The sequence below is a fragment of the Antechinus flavipes genome, chromosome 4 (genome assembly GCF_016432865.1).
Source record: "Antechinus flavipes isolate AdamAnt ecotype Samford, QLD, Australia chromosome 4, AdamAnt_v2, whole genome shotgun sequence".
In the NCBI taxonomy this organism is placed as follows: domain Eukaryota; kingdom Metazoa; phylum Chordata; class Mammalia; order Dasyuromorphia; family Dasyuridae; genus Antechinus; species Antechinus flavipes.
The window spans coordinates 460,009,264-460,030,372 of NC_067401.1; the positions used below are offsets into that span (position 1 = coordinate 460,009,264).

At 50.3% G+C, this 21,109-nt stretch overlaps 2 protein-coding genes across 6 annotated transcripts in view; one reads left to right on the top strand and one right to left on the bottom strand.

Annotated features, from left to right (window-relative positions):
- Window positions 1-10,443, top strand: part of SLC35D1 (solute carrier family 35 member D1) — a 56,168-nt gene extending 45,725 nt beyond the window's left edge. Inside the window, exons 11-12 of the mRNA XM_051999472.1 lie at window positions 2,552-2,634; window positions 5,966-10,443. Coding sequence (XP_051855432.1) covers window positions 2,552-2,634; window positions 5,966-6,074 — 192 coding nt within the window. The 3' untranslated portion in view covers window positions 6,075-10,443. The remainder of the gene's footprint in view (window positions 1-2,551; window positions 2,635-5,965) is intronic.
- A 1,522-nt stretch (window positions 10,444-11,965) lies between these two features.
- MIER1 (MIER1 transcriptional regulator) overlaps window positions 11,966-21,109 on the bottom strand; it is a 58,497-nt gene continuing 49,353 nt past the window's right edge. For all 5 annotated transcript variants that reach the window (XM_051999474.1, XM_051999473.1, XM_051999475.1 and 2 more), the window contains 3 exons: window positions 20,789-20,916; window positions 16,231-16,367; window positions 11,966-15,046 (listed from right to left, as the gene is read on the bottom strand). In XM_051999474.1, the coding sequence (XP_051855434.1) occupies window positions 14,718-15,046; window positions 16,231-16,367; window positions 20,789-20,916 (594 nt within the window). In that variant the 3' untranslated portion in view covers window positions 11,966-14,717. The remainder of the gene's footprint in view (window positions 15,047-16,230; window positions 16,368-20,788; window positions 20,917-21,109) is intronic.

Below are 21,109 nucleotides of genomic sequence, written 5' to 3' on the forward strand. Positions count from 1 at the left end.
TCTGGCGGCAGTGATGAGACCCCTTTAAGAACCATGAGATGACAGAGTGGGAGGCTCCGGCTCTCCAGAAGAAAAGGAGCCGAGGGCTGGGGAAGGGGACGGGCTTGTCCCGAGCCTTCTTTCTCCGTGGGCTCAGAGGGTGAAGTAGCCAAGGAGCAGTTGAGTGCCAGCAGCCACATCCTTGGGGAAGGAATATCTGCCATCGAAGCAGATCAGGCGTTGATGGGCTTTATTTTGTACCATTCCCTGTATCTCCGGCCTCTCCCAATTTGTGGGACCGTGGAGAGGGGATAAACTTGGTTTGAATCCTGGCTTGGCTGTTTCTTGTCTTTGTGACCTGAGGTAATTTGCCGGATCTCAACCAGTATATCCTGACAAATTGTGCATCTGTTGTTCCTAAATTTAATTGAGAAAAAAGTAAATCTGCTATTTTATTATTTTAGAGCAAGATGGGCCTTTATCTCTAATTAGTAGCTAGCACCTATTTAAGCTTTAAAGTGACTAAAGTGCTCTTACATATGCTATGGCATTTGATCTTCCAACAAGACTGGGACAGAGGTGATTTATTAAACCCCATTTTCCAGATGGAGAAACTGAGGCAGACTTGCATTTAGTAAGCACCTGGAGCAGCAGGATTTGAATTCAGGTCTTCCTAGTTCAACTTTAACTTTCTGTCGCCTGTGGGCCACCTGGCTGTTGCCATGATTGCATCTCATTCTTCTGGTTTTGCTTGGTCTACAGTATCAGTTCATACAAGTTTTCTTGTGCTTCTCTGAAGTCCTCATTCTCATGTCTTATAGTTCTTAACTTCCATGTCAGCATCACCATTTCCCCAACTGGCAGGGACTTGCTTTGTTCCTGCCACAAAAAGTGCTTCCACGTTTCCATTACCACAAAAAGTGTCTCTGGATATTTTATCCCATACCCATTCTCAGAGATTCTGGTTAGAATATAGGAACATTTATTGCTTCTTCTTTTAAGTACCCCCCCTCCTTCTCTCCCTCCTTCCCTCTTCCCTTCCTCCCTTCCTTCTATTTCTTCTTTCCTTCTCTTGCACCTTCTACTATATCACTTATTTTTCAATGACTCATCCCCACCATTCTTGTTTTTTTTATATTTTGTCTATTCCATTTTTCTTAATAATAATAGCAAAGTGGTCTTAACCACTTATACACACGCAGGAGTTTTCTAGTTTACAAAGCGATTTCATATTCCTTTTCTTTTTCTTTACCTTTTAAAAATCACAAATTGGCAATTTGTGGCAATCATCTACAAAGGGCAGAAGGGAGGATTGCTTAGGGAAGCGTGAGTCTGGTTCTGTTTCTTGTTCTGACCCTCTGTGGCCCCAGTTAGGGTTTTCTTGGCGGAGATACTGGAGTGTTTGCCATTTCCTTCTCCAGCCCATTTTACAGATGAGGCAGCAGAGGCGAACAAGGAAGTGACTTGCTCAGGGTCACACAGCTAGGCTAAGTCTAAGGTTGGATCTCCTGCTCTAGAGCTGGTGCTTTATTCACTGTGCCACCTAGTGGTCTGGTGGAGTATGTAATTCAACGGATGGGAGTGAGCCTGGCCAAGTGACGAGCTCTCAGCTTTGTCACTTGGAGAGAAGGTGCCAGCCTGTACTGGTGGAGGGACTTTCCTCCTGTGGGAGTCCTCTCCGCCAGTGATATCCCACGTCTCTTTCTCTGATTTCCACCACTTTCTGAGCTCCCTTCTTGTGGGCATTTTAAAAAAATGTTCCATTGATAATGTTTTTCCCCCTCCATCAGTATCAGTCTCTAACCTTTCACCTCCCCCAGCCCTTATTATTTCAGCGCCAAGGACAGGAGAAGTGGGGAAACACATGATTGAAAGACAAAAAAAGAGCACCCCGTGTACTTCCCCACCCCCTTGGGGACCTGGAGGTTAAGGCAGGCCATTCAGAAGATAAGAAAACTTTTTTTTTTTTAAAGAAAGAAAGATTATTCCATTACCGAGGAGAGTTGTCTGGACCTGCTTGGGGGTTCTTAGGGTGAGGAAACTTCGTTCCAGTGGCAGCTCCCAAAACTGGCCCATAGAGACACAGATGTGGAAAAACTGGGGAAAATGTCTTGGATATTCAGAAAGGGGCGTGGTCAGATCAGTTTCCGACAAATCAGCCGGGCTTTTCCTTGGAAAAACCCCATTTCCCTTAGCTCCTTGGCCTGCCAAATCTGGCAGGATGTCCTTGCCGGCGAACAGCGTCCAGGGGACCTGGGCAAGGGAAACTTGGGTGTCTCAGAAAGAGAGAAAGATATGAGAGAGAGAGAGAGAGAGAGAGAGAGAGAGAGAGAGAGAGAGAGAGAGAGAGACAGAGAGAGAGAGACAGAGACAGAGAGAGAGAGAGAGAGAGAGAGGAGAGAAACAGAGACAGAGACAGAGAGAGAGAGAGAGAGAGAGAGAGAGAGGAAAGAGAGAGACAGAGAGACAGAGACAGAGAGAGAGAGAGAGAGAGAAAGAGAGAGAGAGAGAGAGAGAGAGATGATGCAATGAGATCCCACACTAAGAAAATCTTGGTTCTTCTTCCTTTCAGAATATTTTAATAACTTATATTGGAATGGTGTTTGGTGGAGACTATATTTTCACATGGACAAATTTCATTGGATTAAATATCAGGTAAGCCATCTTTGTTCCCCAGTCTCTGTCTTGACAAATGAAGCTTGGGGCTTTGAAGGATAGGGCCCGTCAGGAGAAACGGCTGGGAACGAGGTGATGACTGCTGGGGCAAAAAAGACCCGGGTTCCAGTCCCACTTGGAGGCTCGCTGGCTGTGTCCCAGAAGATCTTGGGCTCTTGGATGAGGGGCATTTCAGAGGCCATTTAATCCAGAGATCTGGCCAAGATCAGACTGTCATTAAGTGCCATTAAGTGGCAGAGGTGGGATCTGAACTCAGAATCTCGGGGTCCTTAGGTTTGTTCTGCTTGAGGAAGGAAAGAGGAAGAATAGAGAGAGCTCCTAGCCTGGGTCCTAATTTCCCCTGATTGAATTACTCCCCCCTTCTCCCCTTCTGGACCTGGACATCTTCTGTTAATGTAGACTTCTGACGGATTATAAGGCCACTAAGAATACAAACAATATGATATAAAATAAATATAAAATATAATTTAAGTCTTTATTATATATATATATACATATATACATTTGTGGATCGATGGTCTGGGTTCAAATCTCACCTCTGACACTAGGGGCCCTAAAGATATCACTGAACCTCTTCCTCCTCAGCCTAAGGAGGGGTTCTAGGACCACTTGTGTCCTTTCTGGATTTAAAGCTGGGCTCTTGTGATGTCACTGTGCTGGCCGGAGAGAAGGAGCGAGGATGCCCCTGGCACTGACCCGAGAGCCTTTTCAGACTCTTCCTCTGACAACTCCCATAACAGTACTGGATCCGGAGGCGGAAAATCCACCCTTTTGGATCCAATTCAGCAAGCATCTAGTAAACACCTACTGCATGCCCACCGCGGTGCTAGGGTTGAGAGTACATAAATCATCCCTGCCTTCCACGAGTTTTCTCTTCACTAGGGGAAACTGAGGCTTAAGGAGGGCCGGTGATTGTCCCAGATTCCACTCCGGTATTAAAATGCCGAGTGAACCTTGGGAAAGGCGAGCAGGAGCAAGGCCCTTTCCACTGGCTGGGCTTCCGCAGAGTTAGGAAGTAGAATTGCTGCCGGCTTCCTGACGCCTCAGATGGCCGAGCGTCACCCCAGGCTCTGGCCCCCGAAAAGAAAACCCTTTGCCCTTTAGAATGTCACCTGGACCCCGGCCTGGACCCTATGCACACAAGAAACAATGGTCCCTTTTTTCCCCTACTTTCCTCCTTCCCTGTCCCCTCCCCTCCACCCCCCTCTTCGCCATCATCTCCCAGCCAGCATTTGTGTTAGAGAGGAGAGTTTCCCTAAGCAGGACTTCCCTTGGAAAGAGCGTTGCCTGGCCGGCCTAGGCGAGCCCTTTAGCCAGAGCTTCGAGTCTCAAGAAGAATTCCCGAAAATTCCTAATTTTTTTTTGGGGGGGTCTCTCTCCTTTCCTCCCTTAGTTCACTCCTGCTCCTCCTTCTGACTTGTGTGGGGGCGGGAACCTCCCCCCTGGGCCGAGCTTCTGAAGCCCTTTAATTCTGGGGCTATTTAAATTCAGCCGCAGTTTGGAGAACTCAGCGCTGTCATTCCTTCCCCCGAAGGCGCTGGCATCCCCATGAGTATGTAAAAAAGGCTCCCTCCCTTCCCGAGTTGGCCCCCGGTTTCCCGGGATGCTCGGGGGTCCGGGCTTTGCTTTCGGAAGCCCAGCTCTGTGAATGACCCTTCCCAGGCGGCTCCTTTAGAATGCTGAGCGACCTTGCGGGACGCCGAGGCTCCTGCCGGGAGAGTCTTTCGCATGCTAAGAGCCCGGGGCGGAAGTCTCTTTAGCATGCTAAGGCTTTCCCTGGGAGGCGCTTCTCTAATTGCCTCAGACTGGTCTTACCCCGGAATCAGCTCTCCTTCTGGGAGAGCCGGGGCTGGAAATCCTTCCCTTGGAGCCTCGTTCCCACTTTTACCTTCATTTTTCATTCTGCCAACATGGCGAGTCCCCGCGTGCTCAGCCCGACCCCCTACTGGGGCGGGGGAGGGGAGGGGGGGGAGCTCCACTTGTCGGGGCGCGCTCTCTGCCTGGAAGAAACTTAGAATTCCATAGGGGAGAGAAGCTTCTACTGCAGCGAGGCAGGAAGAGGCCGAAGGCAGAGGGGGCCTGGGCTTTGGGGGCTTTTCGCCATCTTCCGGCCAATTGGGGGGCGTTTATTGAGCGCCATCTCTGCGCCTGAGCCGCGGGATCCAGAAACAAACCCAAACTCTGCCAGCTTCAAGGCATCGATGTTCCGACGCGCGTGCAAATAGAGCCCTGCGACATTAGCTTCGCTCAGAGGCCCGAGTCCGTGCGCAGCTCTCCTTTACGCGCCAGGGAGTTTATTTTAGTCAAAGGTCTTTGAGTTCAATCATGACCCGAGATCTCGCTTAGAACAGTTTTTGGCATCCAGGCCGGGTCAGGCTCCGGTCATCCCGCGCCCGATGCTTCCTTTGGGTCACTTTTGTCCCCAGTGCTCGGCCCAGACTGGCTTTGCGACTGCATCCCCCGGCTCCAGCCCTCAGAGAGCTTGTAGTCCCTGGAAGGATGGCGATCAGCGCAGTGGGAGACGGACAGGGCAGCGTGGTCGCCCTTTGGGGTCTGCCCTCGTGCCACGGTGGGAGGCCGGGCTCTGCACTCCGACCTTACTCTGTTGTGTGGCCCCGGGACCTCGCCTTCTCCTCTGAGAAATGGGAATAGAAACCGCACCTGGATTTGTGGGGAGGATCCGAGAGGGTGTTTGGGCTTTTGATCTAGACCTGGCCGCGGCCATTGAGAGACTAAGTCACCATAGATGAAGCGGCTGCGGGGGCGGGGCACGGGGGGACTGTGCCTGCGTGCGTCAGGATTAGGGTCCGAGTCCCAAAGCCCTCAGAGGCTGCCTCTGTCCACTAGAACACGGGGACCCCTCTCCATGAGGGGCCTCAGTTAAAATGAAACTGCCTCAGTTTCCTTATCTGTAAAATGAGCTGGAGAAGAAGATAGCAAGCCTTGCCGAGAAATCACAGAGTCACAGAGAGTGGGCAGGGCCGGGAATGACTGAACAGCGTAGCAACAAAGGGTAAGATGAGTGAGATTTCCCTCCTGGCCGGTGGGCACCTGCTCTGCCAGTGACCTAGAGAGTGCGCAGACCCTGGGACCACCAAGTACGACCCCAATCTTCCTGAGTCCACAGACAGCTCATTTTACAGATGAGGAAACTGAGGCAGAATCCCGCAGCTGCTAGCGTCTAGGGCCATATTGGAACTCGGGAAGAGGCTGCTCCGAGCCTGGGCTCTCCCCCGCCGCCCTAAGCCGGGTCCTGGTTGGTCAGGAAGGACTGTGGTTATTGATCACTGCGGACCTCCTTCTCTTGCAGTATTGCCGGGAGCCTGGTGTATTCCTACATCACTTTCACGGAAGAGCAGCTGAGTAAACAGTCGGAGCCGAGCAGCAAGCTGGATGTTAAAGGGAAAGGCGCCGTGTGAGCCCGGCTCCGCGCCTTGAGCGGTCCACCCTGCACGCGGGCAGTGCCGACGGAGACCCGCTTTAACGGCCGGCGGCCCCTGGTTCCAGCGAGAGCTCGGACCCGGCCCTTGCACGATCTGAAGATTGCTGCCTTTTTACATTTTTATGACGAATCTTAGAGTTGATTCTATTTTAATTCTGCAGTTTGCATTAATTTATACCAGACTGAGAGACGGCGTATCTGGCTTTTAATTTATTGTTTTTCCCGCTCCAACCACGGGCCTCTCTGTCCACAGCGAGGGGCGTCCGGCCTTCTCTTCCTGCAGACAGGGGTGCCGCGATCAGAGCCGGCGCGCGCCGAGAGCCTCTGGGAGTCCCTCGTGCTCCCTGCAGCCGGGCTGGGCGCCCCTTCCTGCCAGCTCCCTCTTAGAGTTCTCTCTCTCCCCCTTCTGCCCCCACCCCCACTCCCCACTGGTCACTACAACCTGGGCTTCTCGCCGTCTTCAGAGACGACCTCTTCCTACACCGGAGAGAAGCCACGTGTGGAGCGGGGCCTTGGAAGCGTCCGGGACGATTGGGCTTTCGGTTTTTAGCCCTTCCCTTGGGCGGCTCTACGGAAACGAGGCTGGAAAGGCAGAGCTGCTCCACAAAGCCCTGGGAGGCGCTGGCCCCGTTTCTGCTCCGGCCACTGTGAGTGACTTGGAGGAGGGAGACGCCCCTCCTCCAAGAGCAAGTCCCCCCTCCCCTTCTGAGGCGGTGGGGGTGGGCGGCCCCTTTCCTCTCTCTGCTTTCCGGGCTCAGCCACCATTCCCTCTTTGCGTCTTTTCCTTGGGTCTTCTAAGCCTCGCTCTGATGCTTGTTATTTGATAATTTGGGGGCAAGTTACTCATTTGGGGCCTTACTATGTTTCTCTCTGAGATGAGGTGGGCGAGGTCCTCCATCAAGGAGGCGATGAGGGGGAGCTGGTGAAAGAGCTTTTCCCTTGGGTCGCCCGCTGACTCGCTCCTCGGCCTTACACCAGAACTTGGCCCCTTCTCTGCACGACCCCGAGTCAGGTTTGGAAGCTCTCTGGACCGATGCCTGGAACCGACTGCCCTGGTGAGCTTCCCCATGCCGCCGGCATCCCTGCTTCGAGCTCTGGGAAGCCGCCTACTGGCCCACCAGGGACAGCGCCATTCTTTACAGCCCTTTAGAATGGGCAGGGCAGATGGCTCCCCGTCAGACAGGGGCTCAGCTTGGCCTGTGCCATACTGGGTGATGGATCTTCTCCTTATGCATTAAGGTGGTCTCCTTTAGCTTTAACAATAGGACTGCTGGGTAGTGGACCAATTTCATAAGTTTCTAGATTTTAGAAGTTTGGGATGACTGTTGGATTTGTAATTAGGGAGCCTGGGATTTCCATTTAATACCCATGAGCTCTTGGGCAGGCCGCTTCTGGGCCTGTCATTCAGCTCCAAAATGGCAGGGTCTGGACCTCAGAGAGCCCTTTTTAAATCTGGAGATTCTGTGAGCTGGAAGCATTTCCAGAGAAGGAAAGCCAAGGGGGTCAAGGGATCGGAGGACCCGCTAATGAGCAGTTAAAAAAAACCGGGTGAGGAGAAAACTTGGGGAGAGCGTGGGAAGCATCTGCCAGTATTTGAGGATGGAAGGGGCAGGAACGTGGACTTTGACGTAAGGTCAGTAACTGCTTGCTGATAATTAGGCCTGGCCCGGGAGGAGTCTGGGAGAAGGCTGGATTCCTCATTTTCAGGGATGATGCACGAGGACTCCCGCCTGAGGTTGGGAGAGTCTCCGATTCCGAGGTTCTGTGATTAATCTTAAGGTCTGAGGTGGTTTATCCCAAGGGGGCTCAGCCTCCCTTTTTTTTGTAAGCATGGAAATCCTCCAGCAGCAGGAGGGCGGGCGAGCATGTGCATTCGGAGTCGAGGCTCTCGGCGATAGTTATCATGGCAGCCGGCTTTTCTAGGGCATTTGAAGGGCTGCCCGGCACTTTACATTCATGTCATTTAAGCCTCACGACGCCCCGTGGGGCAGGTGCTGTTCCAAGTCCTCATCTCACAGATGTGGGGACTCCGGGCTCCCTATCTGGAATAGGGGAGACCCCTGCCCTGCCGGCTTCACGCCGGACTCCGGCGCCAGCTCTCCCTGGCTGCTGGACCCTCACCCACTTAACACCAGTCAACAAGTGTCTGTCGGCATCGGGCTCTCGTTGGACCTCGGTTACGTAGGAAGGTGAGCGCCTACATTTCAGTTCTGACTTACTCAGAAGTCTTTCTCCCGCTGCTCCCTCCCGTGGCCCACGAGTAGCAGATGGGGGGGTTAATTACCATCTGCAAATGGGTCATTTTACTGTAACTTAGGGAATGGCCAGAACTGAAATCACATGTGCCTTCTAGAATGTCCAGACTTTGGCCCAACAATACACCACATTGTGACCTGTGAACTTACTCCTTCAGCAGGTAGAAGCCTTATAGAACTGGGAAACTGAGGCACAGAGCTGGCCAGGGATCTGTACAAAGCTAAGGCGAGCCGTGGGCAGAGCTCTGAACTTCCATCACTGTAACCAATGAACAGGGTCAGCCCAATTTTGGTTCAGCTCGAATCAATCCTCTTGGGGCAGGATACGCTGCCAGCAGAGGATGGAGACATTTGTAGCCGCCTTTCTGTGCTAATCGCCTAATTCAGGGTGACCTGCTCGGAATCAGTCACGGGGCTGGAAAAAACCTCCGCAGCCATTTGGTCCAGCTGCCCGCCATCTGGGCTCCCACTTCTGGCCCCATCTTTGGCAGCCATTTGCCAAGAAAGCCCCAAGTGAACTTGAGCAACGAGCTCCGCTTTTTCCATCTTGTTCCTTCCCTCATGCTGGTTTTCAGGCCCACGAGGCTTCCATACCTTCTCTTCGGGCTGCTCTCTGGGTCCTTTGCAAAGCTGTGTCCTTTTCCTTATGTGGCCACATCCGTCTTTGGAAAATTGGGTGCCCCCCCAGGTACTCCCCTCTCCTCCCCCTCCCCCCCCCTTTCCTCCACTTGTGTGTGTCCTGAGAACTTCGTTCGGGAAATATGCTTTCCTCCCTTATGTAGCGTTTAGCGCGTGGTTTCCTGTCCTTTCTCTGAGACCTTTGAGTAATCAGCTAAACGTAGAGATGATGACACGAGTCTGTGGCCCCTCTCTAGACCCTTTCCGTTAAGTAAAGCTAAAGTGCGGACTGTTGTGGTCAGTAAAATGGGCCAGGGCCTTTCTCTCTGAACTTCAGCTGTGCTTGGTGCTTGGTGGTTGGCAGGGTCTCTCCATTTAAACTGTCTGATGCCCAGAGCTGGCTTTGGGTGGGCACAAAATGGCCTCTGGGGCTTGGAGGGAGAAAAGAGTTTATGGGGATGTTAGTCACCAAGACGAGGTTGCCGATCCCACTCTGGTCATGCTCCGCCGGAGCTACCTAAATGCTGCCTAAACATTGTCACTCTGGCACCTGGAAAGGGAAGCTGCCAAACACTTTGAGAGTGGGGAAGCTTTAAAGTTGGAGTCCTGCAGAATTCATCATCATGGCTCACATTTTAAGGTTTGCAAAGGGCATCACTTATGTCCCCTTTGGTCCTTATAAAGACTCTGTGAGGTAGATGTCCCCACTTTACAGATGAGGAAACTGAGTTTCAAAGGGGAAGTGATTGTTCCGGGGTCACACTGTGGGTTCAAGGCAGAATTTGACTTTGGGTCCAGGGCTCTGCCCGGAAGCTCCCCGGCCCCACTCAGTACAAGCTGAGCTCTGAATCTGCAGGGCTCGTTTCTCTCTAGCCAGCTGCCCTCTGGAAGATTCCAGGCTCTCAATGAGCCTGGCTCTGCCAGTCTAGAACCGTCCCGTCCACGCAAGTGCACAGAGCAGCATGAACCGGTGGATGCCTGGCAATCACTGGGCAGAAGTCAGCCGAGGAACATGGGCTTTAGAGGGGGCGGACATTCGGGTCGGGTTTCTTGTTGGCTACTGCCCTCTGGGGTCGGAAATTTGCGTCACTTTACGTTTTTAAGGATTTCTGCAATGTCGTCTTTGTCCTTAAAGAAATTGCTAGTTAGATTTATCATCCCTGAAAAATGTTTTTCAAGATAATTTTGTTCTTAAATAGATGCTTCTTCAGTGCCAGAAACCAGATGATATTATTGTCTACACTGGGAAGGTGAATAAAATGGATGCCATCATATGTTTTCTATGCTGTTGATCTCCTGGAAATATTTTTTTCAATATAGATTCTATTTACAAAAATGACCATTTTGTGTTTTGAAACAAAAAGGTATTACTGCAGGCTAGAGATTTGTAAATCGGGTCATGGTGAAAGAAAATTACTGAGCCTGCTTAAGTATTTTTGTACGGGCTTCAAATAAATACTTTTCTCCTGAAAACACGCGTTTCGTTTCCTTTTGGGGGACATCCAGGCCGAATGGAGCGTAAGGGAGCGGTCTCTCTGCCCGCATGGATGAGAAAGGAGTTACGGTAACGTAAACGTCATTTCTGAACGAATCAGAAAAGGCCAAATACAACGTGTCGGCCAGAACTGGTCCTTACTGTTAGCAAGGAAACAAAATGTTATTCGTTCTGGCCATTACGTGGGCATAGGAAGGGTCAAGAAGGGAAGTATCTGAATACGCTGTCCCAAATCAGACCAAAGGAAATAGACTGAAGAAATTCAAAATGAGTTCCCATTTTTCTTCATTCCCCTCTCCCCGTTCCCTTTTCAGTTGTGGTGCAGTGTTCGGAGTGGCAAGGAGAGGGTTCAGTCTCACCTCAGAGTGGGAGGAAACCTCATCTGCATGTTGGTTCGATGAGAGCTTCTAAGAACCCTGTAATTTGTCCCTCAAATTTCCCCTTCCTATTTTCCCCTCCATCCCTTCTTTCTCCCTCCCCGCCCCTTGCCAGTGCATTTTGGGGACCAGTCTTTTACATCTTCTGGCATGTTCTGGTCGTCTCTGAGCCTCTAGAAAGAAGAGGTGAGACTAGGTGGGTTCTGAGAAAGCCACCCGATGGGGCATGGGACTCCAAGGAGCGCAGAAGGGAATCCCACGCTGAGCTGGAGAGGAGGGAGGCAGAGCCAGGAGCCAGGCCGCAATCTGCCCAGAGGCAAACCTAGGGGTGAAGTCTAGAGATGGACTTTTTGCTCTGAAAGGGGGTCTTCAAAGGCAGCCACTTAATTCCCAGGGGTAGAATGGACCACTTTTTCCCACTCACGATCTCCTTTCCACTGAGAACTTTTTAGACAGCTCCATCTCAATCTGAGTCTGGATGTTTCTGGCAGTGTTCACGCGTGAGTTCTATGTTCAGAACAAGATACAATACCAGCTAGTGCTGCCAGAAACACCTTGGATTCATTATGTTTGATTTTGGGTTAATTGGGGGGCATTCCGAGACCTTTTACAGTTGCCAAATTTTTGGCCACCCTCACCTTCCGTTACATGATTCCCCATATGAGGATGAGACCCACAATTTAAGAAGCTTGGGACTAAGGGACTGTGGACTTATTCCTATTTGACTCCCAACCCCCTTCCTTTCTTGTTTTCACAGTTTAGCTGATACTGGGGCTCAGACCATAAGATCTTAGCTTTCCCTTTCTTGGGATCTATGTCTCCACCACAGAGTTTGGGGAGGGGCTCCTCTCCTTATCTATTACAACTCTCGAGAGGAAGCGGTCACAAGGTATCGATGGAAAGAGAATGAAGAGGGACAAAAACTTTCACCATGAACTTCCAAATGAAGAACACCTGTAAGAACCCAAGAAGAGTAAGACCAGAGAGAGATGCAGGTGTATCCTGGTTTTTGCTATAGCAAACGTGTGGATCCTACGTGTGGCTCCCTCACAACATCACATTTAGAATTAAGCCCTCTTAAAGTCGACTGAAAAATACAAACAGAATTTGGTTAACACAAGGACATGTTTAAAAAAATATTTTAATAAGTTTTTCAGAATTGCAGACAGGGATTGGGGAGAGAACTGGAAATTACTTACAGTGCAAAATTACTATGCAGGAATTTAAAAAAATCTAATCCATAATTTTTCAATGCCTAGTCTTTCAAAATATCCCTTCAAATCTATTTTAAAGCTCAACCAAAGATTTCTGTTGAACCGAATTTCTGATTCTGCAAACATTTCAAAGAACTCCATAAAAGAGAACATCATTTCCTGGCCCTTATCTGCCCGGACACCGTGCGCCACGCCAAGGTGGAACTGGTTCTGGATCAGAGTGAATTTTACTTAGGCAAATTAAACTCATGACATTACTAAAAATCTTAAAGTACTAATAGTGCAATGACCTCTCAAGTTATAGTGGCTGTATGCTGAAGAACAAGAAAAAAAAATATCATGTAAAATACCTGTAATAAACACAAACAGGAAAATACAATTCAATCCTTCTTCGGGAAAAGCTGAGCCTCCGCCATGAGAGCACCCCATGGAATGTCGTCCTCTAGGGACGCCTTCAAACTGCGAGAGTAAAAAGCCATCTCTGAACCCAGGCCCGACAGCCCCAGCTGCAGACGGGCCCGAGGACAACTTACTTCTGGATTCTCCTACCAAATGAGTTCGCTGTTCCCAAACTTGCAAACAAAGATGCATTTGAGTCTTAAAATAAAACAAAGTGACAATGGGTCTCTGACACATAGCACCAGCCTTCTCTCGGAACCCTTTTTTAGACCATCTTTGGACTTGACGAAGAATATGGATCGCGATCCCTTTGCTAAAGCTACCGCCATTCCGGAGGAATGGAAATGTTAGGTCGCCAACCTCTCGGGCCTCTCCTCCACACACGCTACCATTCAGACTCTGGGGAAAACCTGCAAACGTCCACCGTGGGAAATGAAACTGTTCTAAAATGGCTTTTAACACTGATCTGGGGCAGGAAGAAGAAGAAAGGGTTGTTCACCCTGGTGAGGGAAGCAGCTGTGACGGGGGGGACCAAGGGCTCTGTCGTAGGCTCAGGTCTGGGCAAAGACGGAGCCATTCCAAGGACCACAGACTACTTGGCTGGGTCATTGGTCCTGCCTCCTGAGCTGCTGGCCACCAGAGGTAAAGAGAGGAGGGGTTTATAATACATCGGTGTGGTACTTAGCAATATTACTTCTAATAGTCTGTACAGGAGTGTCTAGGTGGCCCCCCATCCCCCACTGCCTAAGATTGTTTTCAGCAAGAATCCCGTGCGTAAAGCAGGAAGACCCAGCTGCCCTTTCAGCAAGACTCCAAGGTTCCTCTGTTCTCTGTCATTCTGTACTGATGGCTACTTAATAAAGTCTCTGGATCTCAACGTCAGGAAAGACTCCTCCCCAAACCGAAGACGGAAGAGTTGTTTTGGGGAAGGTCGGACGCTTTCTCCAACTACTATTTTCCTGCGTAAAATCAATGACAATGAGGTGACCTACCCACAAAAGATTCACACTTCTTCCAATGACCAGAGAAGCCACCGTCCTTTCATTCCCACAAACAGAATCACTTCTTCTCATTCCCTCCGTGCTCATCTCAATGCAAAAAATGGGGTCCTTTTGATATGTATATAAAAATAACTGAGCAGGACTCTGGCCAACACGTTTGAATTAAAGTTAAGCACTTAAACTGACATTAAGCTCTTGTTGCTGCAAAAATAAAATGGAAAACAAATGCAAAAGTCTGTGCAATACAAGCATCATGCATCACTTCAGAATTCTCGAAACTCACGATTTGTCCTAAAGTAGAAATTAGAAAAATCAGATTCTCATAATTCTCTATGAATGCTTTAACCATCTGAATAAGAAAAGATGACTCAGATACTACACAAACACTTAAAAATTCATTAGAAAAAGACTTTAGCAAAATAAAATGAAGCTGACAGACTCAGAATATCAACTCTTCTCATAAAAGTTTACCAACTGTACAAGTTAAGAAAATTATACAAGCTTTTGTATTAAGAAAGGACAGCTCAATCAAGACATAAGTTCTGTAAAAATCTTCCAAAGGCTACAAAGAATCTGGAAAAATACAGCATGTATTTCTTAAGCCCAGATAAGAATATGAAAGACATCACTGATGTCAACAATTGTACATACACAAACCTGACTTGGTTTATTTTTTAACTTCTATATATAAAAAAATCATGCTAGCATAACTTTCAGGATTCATAAGGGTTTCCTCGGTAATATGACACCCAATTCGTATGGAAAGAAAAATGGCAATGTCTATTTTCTGGTCTACTAGACATTAAAAAACAAATAAAAACAAAACAAACAAAAAAAAAAAAACAGCAGAAAAGCTGGTGTTAAGCAGAAGATTTTTCAAATTAAATACAAACCAACCTTCCCCACTTTCCCATATAACCCCGCCCCTCCACCCTCCCCAAATCACAATCTCAGAATAACAGGGTTTTTGGTATTAAAATACGTCTCTAAAATTCTGTAATAGGCTTCTCTGTTGTTAAAGATAAATGTACAGCCTTCACTGACTATAGGAGTTCTCAATATTTAAAAGGGTCTTTAAAACAGCTGAAGTAAAAAAGTCTGCCCGAGGCAGAAATACGAACTCACAAAAAATTAAAATCCAATTTAAAATGTCAGATTTCAACTGAGTGCTTCAAGGAAATCAACTTAAGGTAACCCATCAACCCTGAAAATTTTAGTCGCACCAGAAATTACTCCAAAGAATAAAAAACAGCCCTCACATTTAGTCATCTAGATTTTCCAGTTCCTCAAACTTCCCATGCGAGATGGCTTCCTGGAAGAACTCCGAGGAGCCTGGGCTTTCTCTCCCGTTGCTGCTCACCCTTCGCCTCTTGGCGGGTCTCTCGCTTTTATCATCAAAATAACTTTCACTCTTGGTAGCCACGTGAGCGAGTTTGAGCTCGCCGGCCAGGCTGTCGGCGTCGTAGCCGTTCGTATCCGCGTCCGCGTGGACGGGCTTCTTGTTTCCCCCGGTGGGCCCGTTCATGTGCAATCCTTCCACCTTGACTTCATCCTTGCTGGAGACTTCGGCGGGGCCGTTTGAGGCTATGCCTGAGCAAAGGAAACACAAGGAGAGATCATTCGAGAAGGTCACTTTGACCGTTGCAAGACTCTCTGAAAACCCGCAGGGCCGAAAAACCAGAGCAGCGCTGCGTCCACCTAACTGCCAAAGTCGCAGGAGCTTAATTTCGCACCCACACACATCTCTGACATTCTGACGGGAAAAGCCCTTTCCGCAGGCTGATGTGATGCTGAGAAAAAAAGGCCAAGTGTCCAGGCCAATCAAGCCCTGGACTGAAGTGGACTTTAGCCCATCCGATGTGCTCAAGGCTGCCAGTGTGGACAAGCAGTGTGGCCCCCAGATCCGCCAACGAGGCTTCTTCCAACAGGGGGCCCGACCACCATCGGCCAGGGCCACGGCCTGCTCTCTAGGGGCGCCCAACTTTGGGTGAAGGCCTGCAGCGCCGGCTCCAGGAGCCTGGCCTGAGGGGTTCGGCTGCCCATAGGGACCACGCCCACGGGTGCCCAGAGACCCAGGCAGAGCCAGCCACGAGGCAGTGGGCGTCCAAGCCCAGAATGAGGCTATCAGAACTCAGGACACAAATAGAGCGACATCGTCATCACAGTGACCCTTACGTTGTTCAGTGAGATCCATCCAGGGCTTTACAAATGTCACCTCACTGGAGTCTCATACCTCCTGGTGAAGGGGGTTACATGGAGGAACCTGAAGCTGGGAAGCCCCCGGCTACCTGCAGCTGCACTGTGACCCAGCTGAGGCCTGTGGGTCACCTAGCTGAGGGCAGAAGGGGCTGGGACACCAGAGGACCTGGCTGCGAGGAGCCTCCCATGCTGGCAGGGCCAGTCCTCAACTTCACACTCCTCCCCTTCGGGAGGGGGGGAACATTGAGTCTTCACACTCACTGGCTGGTGTGGGAGAAGCAGGCCCTGTGTGTGTGGGGGAAGCTCTGTCTCCTCCAGGAGCACACCGAGACATACCTGAAAGGTTCCTGATTAGAAAGTGTTTCTACAGGCAATGAAATCCCCTGAGGATCAGTACCCTGACCCCTGGCCACAGAGTCAGAGAGCCTGCTCTCGTGCCATAGTCAGGGTCCCCAGACCCAGGGAAGGCCTTCCACCGAGGGCTCTGGTTCCCACATTGGGGCACCAGTGACCTGTGCGGGGAATCCAAACCGCCCCTTTGAGCCCAACCAGACGCGGGCGCCTCGGCTGCTTACCATTCTGGTTACTGTTATTTGTGCCATCTTCCTTCTCCGACTGGCTGGTGCTGCTGTTGGAGGCTGTCGGGGGTGGCGAGGGGGCCCGGCTAGAGGCGGCGCTTTCGCTTTCGTCCAAGAGCCGGTCCATGTAATCCCTTAAAAAAAACCAATCATGTTAAAAACACGTGGCCCTTCTTAACAGGGAGGCTGTCTGAGGACCGGGGGAGCCCACCACCACACCCTCCATTCCAGACCTTGCCGAGGGCCCCGGCTTGGCCACGAGAAGCCCCAAGTCCCTTTACTGATGACAAGGCCTGCCCGCCTCCTGCTGCTCTAAGGCCCAATAATATCTGAAGCCTGCTCCCCCACCTCCTCTCCCTCGGGTGATGGGGTTCTTTCTCTCCATGTAGAGCTCATGGCCCTCTCTTACTGAACCCTAAGATCTGTGAGGGCAACGTGAAGTGCGCAGAGCCATTTCTGTCTCCTCTGCCTTCACTTCCCTCATCTGTAAAATGAGAATAGAGGACCGGGTCATCTACTCCAGACCTTCCAGGTCTAAAAATCAGAGAAGAACTCAAGGCAAACTCTTGGATTCCTGACCATAAGTACAGGAGCAAGGCAGAAAAGAGAGATGGAAGGGCTGCTGTGGGACTGAGCTGAGCCCTGACTCGTGGGGATCAGCAGAACGGAGGCAGGGAAGAGGGACCCAGGCCAGGGACAGAATGGGGCCCAAAGGGCGATGGGGAAATTAACTGGGGATAAATGCTGGAGGATACACTGGAGCCCAAGGTCCCATGAGCAATGATGACCACTGGTCCAATTCTGTCATTTAAGATGGAAAAACTGTGGCCCAGAGAGCTCCCTCCATGAACCACTGGACCTGTCCCAATTTATATTTATGTAATTTATATTTTTATATTATATATAAAAAAGTTCTTTTTTACTTTGTGCATTAAAATTATTATTTAGGGAGGGTCAGTAGGCTCTATGCACTGCCCAAGAGGTTCCTCAGCTGGGTCACAGGACCCTGGCATGAAACCAGGTGAGCTAGCCCGCTGCCTGACCATCAGGCTAGGAAAATACACAGCTCTATTAAGGTGAAATTTAGGAGGAACATGTAAAGTCCCACACTTAGATTAAAACGGGATCTCTGATTTGAGTACCAAGTTAGCGAGGCAGGGAAGCAACATTTCCCATCAGAAAGGCCCAGCAGCTCTATGCAAACGAGTCAAAGTCTGCAGCCCCACCACTGTTGGGTCTTCAGAACACTCGGGTCTACAAGGCAAGTGTCGCCCCAGAGCTCACCCCAGTCAGATGGCATCTGGGACACAAGGCTTGGGGCCGGCCCCCTCACAACCTGGAGCACGTCCAGGAGAGAAGCTGCAACAGCCAAGAGCTTCGCCACTGCGCCATGTGGGGTTGGGGAGAGAAAGCCCGACGTGGTTTGACTAAAAAGAGAGGATCTGATGACAGATTTCTCCAACCTGCCACAAAAGGACGAGACCGGCCACGCTTAGCCCTGAAACGGGTAGAAATGAGCCGAGGGCAGCACCAAGTGGCGCAAAGAGCAGCCAAGTTCCAATCCCACCCTACTGGTCCCTGAGCTCCCCGAGCCTCCGCCTGCTCATCTGGAAGGTGAGGATCGTACCGGCCTGCCCACCTGACCCACCTGACCTTGTCAAGCTCAGACTCACACTGGGCACCCACGCTCCCCGGCTCAGGGCCCGCCAGAGGAGCCCATGGAATGTCCAGGTGGGAGGCGGCAAGGGTGGGCCTGGGAGGGGCTGGAGTCACCCACATGAAAAGACCAGGATGAGGGACTCCAAAGGAAGAAGGGGCAGTGGGTGAGGAGAATGACAACAGCTGGCATTTCCACAGTGTGCCACTACCACGATCCCATGTGACCCTCACGGTCCCCCACAAGATGAAGGACTTGTCCAGACTCATTCGGCCATTGAGTGTCTGAGGCTGGGCGCAAAGGCCAGTCTTCCCAGGCGCAGAGCTTCTGCCACTTCTGCCACTGAACCACCATGGGGAAAAAGACCGCAATCAGACATTTCTCTGAAGAGCTAAAAATAGCGGGACCCCTCAGAGACCTGAGATGAGGGAGGACACTGAGCACTGTGTAAACGATCTGAAAAACTAGCTCCACGGGGCATAAACTTCTTTAGTAGAATGTTAAGGGCAGGGCTGCCTCCGTATGCTCCCCCCCGAGGCTTGCCACTGCCCTTTGGGGTCTACACAGGCCCCAAGCTATAATATAATGACAACACACCTATAATATGTACCCCCAAACCTGCTCCCACAAGACTTCTTCAGAAGTGGGGAGGCAAGAGCAACTGAATTTGCTCTAAGGTAATGAAAACATTTAGGAAGAACACATCCAACCATTTGACGACATGAGAGAGAGACCAGAGTCGCCCTAGTATCTTGCCCACCTCTGTTGGCTACTGCGGTTTAAAAAGGCCAAGAAAGGGCCGGGAAGACCTGAGACGTTTTGTTTAAGGCCCAGAGGATAGGGGCAGAAACTCCTGGGGGGCTCACGTTGGCCATACTTTTCACACACACGACATGGTGCGGGTGATCACTTAGAAGACGTGTGACTGCAAAGAGTGTGGGCCAGGGAGGATGCTGAGGGTCAGAAAGGCCGGACTGGCCGGGAGGAAAAGCGCAAGCTCTCAGGGAGGCTCCATCCCGGCACACAGACAAAGGGGGACAATCTCCATCAGGGGAAGGGGCCGCCCCAAGCATCGGACTCTAGATATGCAGGGAAAGACACGAAGCGGCGGCTGAGGGTGACGTCCGGTGCCGTGGCTTTTCACAAACTCCGGCCACGGGGGTCTGGCCCTCGGACACAAGGGTGTGGGTGGTTAGCCAACAGGGCGTTTGGAGAAGCCATGGGGAATGGGGCAGGTCTTCCTCCTCCCCGAGCCTGGCCTTCTGGCCTCACCATGTGATTATCATCAGCATCAGACAAGAGGCCGAGTCTGAAATCCACGGCTCAAATGATTCCCGGGAAAGAGGAGGCTGGTGGCCTTTGTTGGATGAACCGGAGGGCTTCGGGGAGGCTCAGATGACATTCTGATCAAATAAGTCATGTTCGTAAATAGAGGTTCATATTTTGTAATTTCTGGAAAGTAAGTATACGGGCAGGGACCAAATGAGGCTCTTTGCTTACATTTTGAAATATTCCTTTGGGACAAAATGTCCCATGCTGTATGTATTTATAGCAGCAAAGAGCCGGCATCAAGGGCTCAGTCCCAGAGACGAGGATGAGAGAGCAGCACAAAGCTTCCAGGAGCAGTGGAGCTGCGCAATTCAACATTTGAGAAACAAAAGGCTGCAGGAACACATGTGACTCAGGCCACCCAAGCCAAATCTCCTCACACACGGGGTGCAAGTTTACATCGCAATGCAAAGAGAAATCTCAGACACCAAGTGAACAAACCAAGGGGCAAGATCTCACAGCCGGACAATTTCCAGTATGGTTCTTATGAGCAGAGAAGTTCAGGAAATCTAAGGAAGGGAAAGCACCCCAAGGAAAGGCTCAGAAATGATCCCCATGGCCAGAGACCACAGGGTTTAGAAAACCACCTAGACCAAGACTTGATGCTACTTTTACTTGTTTGGACATTTCGGATTTATATTTCAATGTGTGGCCCCAGGAGACCTAAGCTCCTGCACTGTCTGAAGCTTATGCACGAGCAGAAAAGCCCACTTCCATTTCTTCCCTTGATCAATCGGACATCTGGATGCCCCTGGGAAGAGTCCCTGACTGCAGGATCAGCTCCCCTTGGTGAGGCCCTCACCCGAACGGGCAAGAGTGGGGCTCTGCTCCCTACTTGCCACTTTCCAGCTCTAGGATCAGGGGAGATCACTTCCCTGTCTGTGTGAAACTACTTCCATAAGGATAATATTAGCACCCAAAGTGAATTCTATGAAATATTCCAGTCCAAGGTTTGTGAAAGATATTCCCCAAGTACCACGGGTGCTGGGAGAGCAGTGCCCTGACTGTGGTGAGATCCTCATCCCCTCCCCCGAGTCTCTGCAGTCCTATGGCCCCCAGCCGACTTCCCTGCTTTTCTTCCCTTTCTTCCAGGTTCAGTTCATATATTCATCCTCTCTCAAACTGTCCAGATATTCACCCATGTGACAACGCCGCTGCCTGTGCACAGCAACCTTGGGGCCCAAAACAATTTCCCCCGTACCACTTTCTGCAGGGACCCAGAGCGACTTCCTTCTCAGGACAGCCGCCCTTACGCACACTAACGCCAACTTCCCCTCTACTCCTAACTAGTGCTTCTTATGATTTTAAATCATCTTTAAACCCCCCTCCCTCCCAAGGAAAGCTGAGCAAACCATCACAGCTGTCACCATTCAATGTACTTCTCCCCATGGCCTTAAAGTTTGCTTGCACCTCCAGCTTAGGTAAAAACTCGACGCGGTCTTCTACTACTCATGTCCTTCATTAGAGACTCTTAAGTCACTCAGAAGACACAGTTAGTGACATCAACCAAGACCACAATGAATGTGGAAACACCGATCTCCCCATCCGTCTTAGAATGGCAATACTCACGTCACCCCGGGGTGAAGATTGTACTTCTTTTTTCCAAATCGTGTTTGCTGAGCAAAGAAATCGTAACGTTCGGATTTTTTCCACATGTAATAAAAGGCGACACACTCCCCAACAGACCTCGTTCGGACCTGGGAGACACAAACAGGATTTAAATCTTGTTCATCTCCTCCGACGTCCAATTTCACTTTTGTGAACACATTTCTTAAGGCAAATCTCTCTGGCTCTGAAGGCATTTAATTACCATTTAGTTCCTAAAACAATGCAACAACGAATAAAATTTCTGAAACTACTTTTATTATGAATATATTGAAGGGGCAGCTA